Raw genomic sequence first — 11,254 nt, 5'->3', positions numbered from 1 at the left:
GGGGGGGGGGGCACCACTCTGTATCCAGTTGTCTCCTAACGGACCGGCGCCACACAGAACCGGTCGGCTCTCCGCCTCCTTGATTTCAGTTTAAAGCGAAACCCTCTGCAGCTCAAACATTTGGGCCTGAGGAAGAAGCTGGAAAAGCTGAAGTTTCACTGGAATTCTGACGGCAGCTGATAAAGAAACCAGAGGAAACCCATCGTCGGGGGAAGAGAGCGAGAGAGAGAGAGAGAGAGAGAGAGAGAGAGGCTGTCCAGCTGCACAAATACAAGCCGTCCTTATCAGCAGGACCAACATGGACTCTGTCTTCAGCCGCCAGCAGCCTCTGGCAAACATGTGTTTGGTTTTAGTCAAGAGAAACTCTCCTTTCTGTGATCAGTCTGTGTGTCTGACGCACCGGGACACAAGCTGTTTAAGGAAAAAATTTAAAAATAATAGGTCGGGTTTGGTTAGATTTAAGGTTAGGAAGGCAGCGAGTCCTCCTGCAGTGACAGAAACACGACCGTGTGGGCTGGACGGGCGTGTCGGGTCAGAATCTGAGGACTGGAACTGGAAGCAGACATGCTGACTGCAACGTAACCATCGGAATGCACTCGGAGCGCACACACGCGCACACACACACACCATAAGTCAGCGTAATAACATGTAAAACTCTGAGGATGGAAACAAGAGAAAGAAGATCAGGAAAACAAAAGAGAGAAAAGTGACGTGCAGAGGAAGAGGAGGAAGAGGAGTTCAAGCTGCAGACTTCCATTTAAGGTTAGATGAGCAGCTTGAGGATTGCTTCGGACAGCAACACACACACAGCACATGACAGCTGTTTACTGTGCCACAGATGTGCCTTTGTGCTGAACTGAAACAGAAGAAGGTTAATTATGAAACGGAAATCTGGCATTTATTTAATTGAAGAAACTCCGGAGCTCAGTTTGTTTCCATCAAGATGATATAAACTGGTAAAAGCTGGATATGATATATTTTCTTTATTAAGTGTAAAAAAAACAAAACATACAGTGAGTGTTTCGAGGCCGAGATCCCCACGTGAACATCTTCTCACCTCATATTTGGATGGATGTTTACACAGCTCATCTCTCAGAGTAACAGTTTAATCAAGGGGACGTCCAAACACACGGCTGTGGTCAGAAGTTTCCACCCACTCATCAAGGGCATGAAGGGTGTTTCAGTTTCGGCCTTTTAACAATTTATTTAGACCATTTTTTTTTTCAGGGTGGAATGATGACAGCATACAACTTCCACGATTTTTAAAGACAAGAGCTGGGTTTATTGTGGATTTCTTCTAATCCACACAGGCTCAAAACTATACATACACCTACATAAATACCCCCCCTCTAATATTTAGTTTCACCTCAACTACACACTTTCTGTATCTGTCAACAAACCTCTGGCAGAATTCACCCTTTTTATTTGTTCTCTCCTCTTGGCAGAATCGGTAAGAGTCCATTTAAGCTGTCTGGTCTCCTGGGACGCTGCGATGGACATGTGACCTGTCCAGGGTGTCCCCCCGTCTCTCGCACAGTGACTGCTGGACAGTCGGAAAGGAGAAGTGGGTCAAGAAAATGGATGCTTGGTGCATACATTTGCAACAGTGCTGAGGTCGGGGTTGTTGGGAAGGCCCGTCCAGAAGCTTCATGTTGGTCTGATTTATCCAATCAGAAACCGGTTTTGATGTGTTTGGGATCCTGCTGGAACAGGATGGCTGTCCGTCCTGGTTCTGGCTCTGCTGGAGGTTTCTTCCCACTGTCACCAACGTGCTGCTCAGGATGGGAGACTGCGACGAGGTGAACTTTCAACGCAGCCTGCTGGCTTCCTCATATGTGAACGCTTTTATCGTGACTTGGTGCTATATAAATAAACAGAACTGAATTGAAACGTGTTTGATTTCCAACCATCTAGCTGTTGATTTGAGGTGAAGCTTGGAGTTTGGAGGTAGACATTCATCTGTATTCCATCCACTTTATGCAACGTGCCAGTATGATGCTACCACCGCAGTGCTCCACAGTTACCACAGTGGTTTTAGGTCTGAAAACTTCCCCTCGACTCCCCCGAAACAGACTTGTCATTGCGGCCAAAAACCTTTGTCTCATCTGACCATAAAACCTTTCTCCAGAAGGCATTTGGCTCGTTCTTTTGGTGCAGGACCAAATTCTTGTTGTTGTTGTTTTTAAAATCACTGAGGTTGTAATGCTGTATGATCCTTCTACCCTGGGAAAAGAAACATTAACAGCCTGACATTAATAATCATGCCCAGGATGAGTTATTGTCAGCTTCTGACTTCAGCTGTATCGTTAACATACAGTCATCAGGAATGGTTTCGGTTTAAGGAAAACAATGGATGGGAAATCGGCACTCATTGCCAACAGAGCTCATAAGTTACTGCAAGTCCTCCCGGATCACATTCCTGCACTCTGAAAGGGATATTTTCAGGTTTCGGAGCCTCTGTAGCTGGCCATATGTCGCTCTTTCCAGAGGGAAAATGGTCAGCCAGGAAGCTTTGGAAATAGCCAAAACTGCACTGTCATTAAGTGCTCGTTTGTCATATTTTAGCAGAGTGTGCCGTGTGCCCACACTCTGGCCCAGCAGACTAAACGAAAGGCCGTGGTTTTCAGGACATCTGGCTCTCCACGCTCTCCGTCCAAAAAGAATCCAGGTTTTTTTTTTTTGTTGCTGTTGTTTTTAACAGAGTTATTTGCGAGCACCTTGGAACTTCTGTAGTGTGTTTATAGTGAGGATCAGAGCAGCAAGCAATGTTTGGAACGAAAAGGAGGTACAAAAAAAAAAAAAAAAAACGCCTGAGGGTGGAGAACAGATGGGGGAAGTGGGCGCTGAAGGGGAGAAGCTGAGAGGTTCATTTGTATCGCAATCCAGAAGCAGTGGTTCTAATATTTAGCCTTAATCATGAGATGTTCCACATCAGAGTCACGTGAGCAGAAACACACACACACACATGTTACGTCTCTCTATCTTTGCAGGGACTTTCCATTGACTTCCATTCATTTCTACACCCTAACTACAGCCTAACCCTGACCCTAACCCTAACCATTACTAGTACATAGCTAACCCTAAACCAAACCTAAACTCAGTCCTAAACCTAACCCCTAACCCAAAAACATCATTTCTCCTCGTGGGGACCAGGCTTTGGTCCCCACAAGGAGCAGTTGGTCCTCACAAGGTAGTATATGTTAGGAAAATTGTCCCCACAATGTATCAAATACATGGCCACACACACACACACACACACACACTCTTACACAGACTAAGGACTCTTCTTTCCTTTTCCAATTGGCTTAGCTGGGTGTGTGTGTGTGTGTGTGTGTGTGTGTGGACCCTCAGGACGCACAACATCTTAGGCTAAAACCAGGCCAAATCAAGTCTAAAAGCCAAAGCTTAGCAGACATTTAAAGCCAGTTTTAAATGTGAAATGGAGCTGTGGATTGGGTCAGCGGTGGTGATTAAAAGAAACTAATTAAAATAAGTTTGCTTTCATACTTTAGAGCGGTGGGTGCTGATTGTTGCCAAGTGTTTTTTTTTTTTTTTTTGGGGCTTTGTGTAATTCTGTTTCATCCAAGGTCATGTCATTTTTGTCCATCTGGTGCGTTTGTTGTCATGTCCTGGGGTTTATTCAGGTTCAGGTTTATTTTTAAATTTTTTAAGTCATCGACTTGCCAAGAGCTGCGGTGGCAAAATAGCCCCGCGGCTAAATTTGGCACGATTAGACGATGAGCTGAAGTTTCCATCTTAATTGATCTACTTTATCCCTTTCGAACACTGTTTATTTTGGATCTTGTCAAACATTTGAGCAGTGTGCACAGGAGGTACGGCGTCAAGTAATTCCTGCTGCTATTTCTCATCAGTTTGTGATGTTTTAACGAGGAATTATTGCGTGTCGAACGTCCGGGTGTTTGTTCACCTTGTCATCGTCGCTGTCTGCTCCCTGCAGACTGTTGGAGCTGCTCCTCTGAGCCTGGTTCTGTGTGACGACAGAAAGAACGAGGGTCAGGTCAGCAGCCGACATCTGCGGCAGGTGGAGCGCCGAAGGGAGGAATCGGTGTGAGCGTGTTACCGTGACTTGGCGAGGAGTTGTGTATTCGGGCGGACTGCAGGGTAGGCCGTCGTCTTCGGACGTGGCTCCGCCGTCTTCGGTTTTCTTCACGCAGATCAAGGAAGGAGGAGAACCCAGTCTGATGGCCTGTTTCAGCTGCAGCTGCAGAGGACACACACACACACACAGTCAGTGTAGTTAGGGGACAAAGAAAGTCCACCCTCCACACGAGAGGACAAAATAACACTGATCTGGTTTTTACGTGCAAAATCACACAGCAGAGTCCACCATGACAGTAGTTATTAAACACAAATGAAATAGAAAAGCTACGTGTGGAAAAACTAAGTCCACCCTTGCCATTTCCACAGGATTGACGAGGTTCAGTTTCAGCCAGGAGCTGACGATCGTCAGTGTGAGAACCTCTCATTTTACAGGTGTGTGTTAACGCAACGCCAAGAAGGAAATGACCTTAGAGAAGCAACTGTTGCTGCAAAGGTCAAAGGTTATTTCCAAACTATCTGTAGTCCATCTCTACAGAGAGATGATTTTTATTTGGGCTCGTTTTGCAGCTGAAGGGACCCGGGCACCATGCAGTCACTGAGTCGACCAGGAACTCTGAGCGGACACAGGATTCTAGGGTTCAATGTTGAAGCTCGGACCAAACCGAGTCCCGAAACGGGGCAATGATCCCAAACGCAGCAGCTGATCTACAACAGAGCGGCTCAAAAAGAAAAGGATCGAGGTGCTGCAGCGGTCAGGTTAAAGACCAGAACCTGAACCCGACTGAAATGCCGTGGTGGGACCTGAAGAGAGCCGAGCAGAAACCAAAGTCTGCAAACATCCGTGAACCGAAGAGTGGGCCAAGATTCCTCTACAACCATGCTCGACACTGAAAACCACTACTGAGTTACTGCTCCTACAGGATCCTCTACAAGCTGCTGGATCGTAGGGTGGACTTAGTTTTTCATGTGCAGCTTTTCCATTTGTCTTTAATAGGTAACGACCAGAGGGGAATTTGAAGAATTTCAGAACCTAGTACGGACTAAATCCTTTTAATTGTGTCTTTAAACATAAAACCCTTTCTTTTTCAAAAGAACGAATGTTTCATTGTTTTCCAGCCTGTTATAAAAATCTCGTACTCATAAATATGATGTAGAGGTTATAGAACAAAGGGAAGGTGTTCTCCAGGCTTTAAAGGGATGGTTGACAGAGAAGAGGCAAATCGAATGTACTGCTTAATAAGTTACAGCTCTATAGAAAGCATAAAAGGTGTGAGAGTGTTTTGTGTGTGTTCCTCCTGCCAGTACAGAGTATGATTAACAAGCGTGCTGTTTAAGGACGGTTTACTGGCTCCCAGAAGGGAAAGTTGACGTTGACACATTCGAATGTCAGGCAGGTATCACAGAAACTCAAACAGTTTTCTTATCTCCACGTTTCCCCGTTCAGACACTTGAGGACTCACTTACTTGGGCACAAAGCAAACCCCGGAACAATAAAGCCTTTTTTCGGCCGGGTCTGAGTCTGACTCTGCTTCATGAGGAAAAACTGTCCCATATGGCTTGACGAAAAAGATTGAACAGCCGTTTCATCGAGCTAAAGCTGTGAAACTCAGTTTCATTTCAAAAGGTCCATTTAAACAGGTTAATTATGAAAGGGTGTTTTATATTTGTATATTTATTTTTTGGCTTTGCTGGGAAAGTAATTGAATATATACCTGGTGTGTTTCGTTTATACTCTGAAGCTGTCTGAAACTTGGAACTTTTAAGACTGCTGGCCAGCTCCAGTGTCCAAATCCAATATGGCCGCCAAGAACATTAAAAGTTGTGGTAGCTGCAGATATAAACTTCTCACGTGCCAGTTTAAGTCTCTTTAAATAGGTCTCACACAATGCATCTTTCTACCTCTATCAGTAAACATGCTGCTATAGTGTTTATATACACAAAAATTCAAATTTTATATAAATATAAATATATATAAGCCTACATTGCTAATAGTTGGACTACTGAGTACAACAGTTAGCAAATCCTGCTCGTTTTCCGACTGGAACGGGGTTAAGTGGAGTGTAACGTCATTCCCAGAGCATCTAAATGTGGCTTTGTGTCCGAACAACATGCTAACAGCAACAAGCTAATGTTAGCCCACATACAGTCCTTTTCCATCTTAAACGAGCCTTCCTCATTCAGTCTCAAAAAATTATTAGCATGTCCTGTTTTCTCTTGATGTCGTTTTAAAAACTGTTTGTTTTGAAATAATTTTCTTTATCTTTACATCTCACGTTTGCCAGCCACGCTCTCAGTACCGTTAGCATGGCACGCTCAATCAGCTACCTTAAGTTAATCAAGTTGTAGTCATTTTTTATTGTTATTCTTAAAGATTAAGATATAGTAGTGTGCTGTATGAATGTGTGGATGGGTAAATGAGGGCACAGGTTATGTTGTAAAGTGTTTTGATTAGCCTGGTTGGCTAAAAAGGTGCGATATATAATTACAGTCTATTTATCATTTAAACAAAACTAAATGTTTCTTAAGTACAAATGAAGTCAGGGATTTGCTTTGTACCAATAGAACAGCATCTGTTGTGGCCATTTATGTTGAACCTTTTGTAAATCACAAGTTTTATTAATTTAATGTCTTAATTTGGGCAGTTAGAATATGCTTTAGTTAGTTTTGGAATCATGATCTGTAAATAATTTTTATATTTGGAATTGTTTAGATTATTTTTGTAAATTTTGGACCCTCCCATTAGTGGGTGATTAAGAACACACTGGTGGGTGTGGTGGGGGAGGCCTTTTGTTTGACAAGTGTCAGGTGTGAGGACGGGAGGTTTTTGTTAAATGATTTTTTGAACACTTTTTGAGCTGGTAGAATCAACCTAAGTTAACTTTCGTTTTCATCTAAATTATAAGAGAATTTTAGTTATTGTTTTATCCATATTTCCTTTTTTGTTGCTGGAGGACGGAGCCGTGTGCTCCGTCCTCCAGCAGCACATCATAAGATATTGATCCTTGCATAATGTGTTTATATTTGGCTCCGGGATGACCCCATTCTGCTTATCAAACAGGCAGCTCTGCTGAGAGTGAGGCACAAACTCGGGGGGGGGGGGACGACGACACACCAATTTCAGAGTTTTCTGAGGCAAATGAACGCACGTTACACATCCGAGCTGGTTTCACCTGAAATCAGTTTAAATCTGAATGATCTCATCTGCAAACAGGCCCAAAAAATCAAAATACTTCCTCTTAAGGTTATTTGTGGATAAAGTTTTTCTTTCCTTGTAAGTTGATCCCATTAAGGAGCTGCCTAAGTCTCACTTCCTGTTAGCTTAGAGGAGCAGATTCACCGGATCTTATCAGTGCGCCGTCCTGGTTTTAGTCACAGACATTTGTTTTACAGCTCCAATTTCCAAATTTGATTAAGTTCTCTCATTTAGCTTTAACACACCTGTGCAGTTTTGTGTTTTTGAGTTGTTTCACTCTGACTCAATACAAAGCAAATAAACATCCTCCACATCATCTGACCACACCACAGAATCGTCACCTTCTCTCACACTAAAAATGCAACATTTGGGAATAATTCCTCGTTGATGTCTGCAGTCACACGGACAGGTCAGAGGTCAGATTGGCCATGCCATCTCTGTGTTCTGTTTTTGTTTGTTTACCTGCAGTGATTTCACTTTGCCTTGAATGCTGTCCTGAGACGCGCCGAGCGCCTCGTTGGTCTCCGATGAGTCGGAGACGAAGACGGAGTCATGTGACAAGGCCTTGCCGCCCAGGCTAATCTTTGACCTTCGGGGAAACAGGAAAATGGGGAAAATGAAAACAAACACAAGCAGCAAGCAAAAGCTTCAACTGGAAACCAAAAGCCAACATTAGTTTAGAAGCTAATGTTTTGCCCCCTAACGTCTTTATTTTTGGAAAACAGTTCGCTACATAAATAAGATCACCTGTTTGTGGATTTTAAGTTTCTTGACGGCTACGGTAAAATGTTAGCAGGACGCGTCCTGTGAGTCAGACAGGGAGCAGACGAGGCAGGAAGCGGCACGGCGAAAACTCAGGCCTTCTCCTCAGGAAAAGCCTCTCCTCCGGCCGCTACAAAAACAGGAAGCGACGAGCCTCCACTGAGGTGAGCTCAGCGGCGCGGGAGATGGATGTCAAAACACCAACCTTCCTTTCTGAAATCAACTCGACGCACGAGATATTTATCTGATCAGACAGAGGAGCAGCGGGGAGGAAACACATCACAACCTCTGATTGGTGTCTGCTGCAGGATCACAAGTATTTCTGATACCACAACCACCCAAATTAGCTCCATCTCATTTTGACTTTTAGTATCTGATGGGGGTTTACTTACTGTTTTAGATGCTGATGATGGCCTAGCATTAAATACTAGGAGTCTTTGCACATTTTGGAATAAAGATTTGGACATATTGTAACTTGGACGGATGCGTGACAATGACAGTAAGTGTCAAAAAAGCACATTTTGGGGTCACCAGTTTGTGTGCGGAGTAAATAGATGCAGTTTAGACATTAAGTTTCGATGCGTCGATTCAATATGTCTTTGCCCCGATAAGCAGGGACCATTTTAATGTTCGTAAAAAAGTCTGCAAGCACGTTCGTTTCCTAAAAAAATGTTTTTAGCCACTTTTTGTGAAATCTTGAAAGTAATTTTTCTTCTTTTCTAAAGGTTGATTGGCTGCAGTGACCATCTTAAATCACTTTAACTCCCAAACTCAATCAGTTGTAGATGCACATCCAGTGATTACTTTCTAAGAGTTTCATTAAAATCCATTCAAGAGATATTTTGCTAACACGATAAACAAAGCAGAGGGAATTCCATCGCCGTCTGCCTTTTGACAGATATAGGTATTTAAAAAAAATTTTTTTTAAAAAACAAAAATTTCCTCAAAAAAATAAAACAATCTTTAAAATCTTCTTCCGCAGTTCCTGTTTTCTCATTAGCGACACCACCTGTTTGGGAGGAGAAGGACAGCGGCACCGGTTTTAAACAGCAACAAACACAGACAGCGTGCTTCGACCTGATCGCGTGGATCAACCAATACACCCAGGAAGGAAAACAAAAAAAAAGGTTATCTTATATTTTATTATTTATATGATAGAAAATGCTTTTTTCTGCTCTGCTGAGTGACTGAACATTAAACACATCTGCTGCTGGCAGTGTCGTTCATTCTGTACATAATTTAATTTCATAGTCCCCATCTTTGTGTACTTTTATGAATTCTGACTCAAACTTTATGAAAGTGTATTGAAATTTTAAAACGAGACTTGTTTGATGCTGAACCTAATAGCACTGGGATTAAAAGTTGAATTGTATTGGATTGTTTTTTTCTGCTCCTCTCTCTTTAATAAATCAGACTGTTGTTATTGTATCAAGATACGCATTTTATCCACAACTCTTAATTAAAATCTTTTAAAACCAAACATTTCTCAAACTTACTTGACTGCTCTGTGAGAGGAGGTTACAGTCATCAGCCATCAACAGACCAGTTAACACTTTTTGTCCCTTTTCTCAGCGCTTACAGTACATGTACGTAACAAGTGGAAATCTCTGGAAGTGGAAATCGTACCCAGAGCCCTTCTCCTTCTCCGATCGAGTGAGTGCGTTGTTCTCCGACGTTTTGCTGACATCGTCGCTCGACTGGCTCGCCTTGAGGCCCGCCTCCGCCTCTGCAGTCTGGGGCTCCTTTCTCTTCTTTCGAGCGAAGAGCTTCTTGAATGTCTGGAACTTGGACTTCTTCTTTCCTAAGAAGGCAGAACGAAAACAAAAACAAAACAAAAAAATCCCCATTCATTGCGGCTCGTGTTGCAGAGCTGCGCATCGATGCACGCGGTGCCCCGATGGGAACTCCAGTTGAAGAGTAATTAGGCCTGTGCGGGTTTGTAAAAGCTGCAGGTAGCAGTCCAGGAGAAACCACACACAGACAGAAACACACAGACACCCTCAGGGTTGTAAACTCACCCCCCCCCACGCTAAGAGAGTTCACATCTATTAGCGCCGTGGTGGAAAAACTCAGCAGCTTATTTACAACCCCTTAAACAGAAAAGTGCCTTCTGTTCCTCTCCCAGCCCTACATGCAATAGAAATGAAGGCCGTTTCAAAAATACCACAGATTTTTGTCCAGTTAAAATCAGTTCATGTTGCTCTTATTATACCTTTTACAAGAAATCCATCATCGATTTTATACTGCACACCAAGAGTCTACAACCAGCTCTAACAAGCCCATGGTAATCTCTTACCAAGCAGCCTGAACACATTTTTACTAGTTTTACTTGGTGGACAACTGTCAGGGTCTTTGAGGTACTCAGACAAGGCTCCGAGCAGACCCAAGAATTTTAAAAAAAGTTCAATTATTTTAATTAGGTTTTATAAACTAAATGAAAATCAATCCACAGTTTGCTTGTCTCTAATACCACAGTAAAACTCATTTTGTTTCCACTTCTTTTGTTTGAACACTGTGTGTAGGGAGTCATTTTAACCAGTCAGAAAATGTTGAATGTTGTCTCTGGGCATATATAAATAATTCCAGCCATTGGAAGGACACTTTCTGTGTACTTCTGGTGCCGGTCCAAAGCCCGGGATAAATGGTGAGGGTTGTGTCAGGAAGGGGCATCTGGTGTAAAGACTGTGCCAAATCAAACAAGAGGATCGTATGACTGCCTTACCAGATCGGTCCTGGCCCGGTTTAACGTTGACTGCCCCCGGCGCTGGTAACCAGCAGGGTGTGGGTGTTAACTAAACCTGGAGGCAGATGATCCACTGGTTGCTGCTCTGGAGAGCTCAGGTGTGAGTTAACACAAAGTCTGAGAGACTAGATGTCCACAGTGATGTTAGAGAAACCAGTTTTGCTGCCCATCAGTCCCCATCCCCTATATTTATTTCATTTTCAAACCATTTGAGAAAGTTAAGTGGCAAAGTTTGAACTTGTGAGTCTTTCTAATGAATACCTCAGAGGTCTGTCTATTGGTCGACTGAGACAGAAAGGCAGAAATAAAGCCTAATAGAAACTGGATGATGACTTCACTTTGTGATCCATCAGAATGTGGCTGGATTACATCAAATTTGGAAAACCTTCAGTGTGAAGGCAATCAGGACGCTGCTAAGCTCGTAAGGTGGAATATCATTGGGCTGCAACCAGGGGTGGAAATTAAAAATTTTGTCCACCAGCCATAGTGGCTGG

At 43.2% G+C, this 11,254-nt stretch overlaps 1 protein-coding gene across 12 annotated transcripts in view; it reads right to left on the bottom strand.

Moving 5' to 3' along the window:
• Positions 1-11,254, bottom strand: part of zgc:66433 (uncharacterized protein LOC321250 homolog) — a 76,530-nt gene that overhangs the window by 13,808 nt on the left and 51,468 nt on the right. For 11 of the 12 annotated variants that reach the window (XM_025007413.2, XM_025007406.2, XM_025007407.1 and 8 more), the window contains 3 exons: positions 9,644-9,818; positions 7,718-7,844; positions 3,929-4,222 (listed from right to left, as the gene is read on the bottom strand). In XM_025007413.2, coding sequence (XP_024863181.1) covers positions 3,929-4,222; positions 7,718-7,844; positions 9,644-9,818 — 596 coding nt within the window. The remainder of the gene's footprint in view (positions 1-3,928; positions 4,223-7,717; positions 7,845-9,643; positions 9,819-11,254) is intronic. The other variant, XM_017423117.3, reaches the window with a different exon arrangement.

This window comes from Kryptolebias marmoratus, linkage group LG9 (genome assembly GCF_001649575.2).
Source record: "Kryptolebias marmoratus isolate JLee-2015 linkage group LG9, ASM164957v2, whole genome shotgun sequence".
Taxonomy (NCBI): domain Eukaryota; kingdom Metazoa; phylum Chordata; class Actinopteri; order Cyprinodontiformes; family Rivulidae; genus Kryptolebias; species Kryptolebias marmoratus.
Note: the sequence above shows the minus strand (reverse complement) of the source record. Positions and strands in the feature narration are given on the sequence as shown.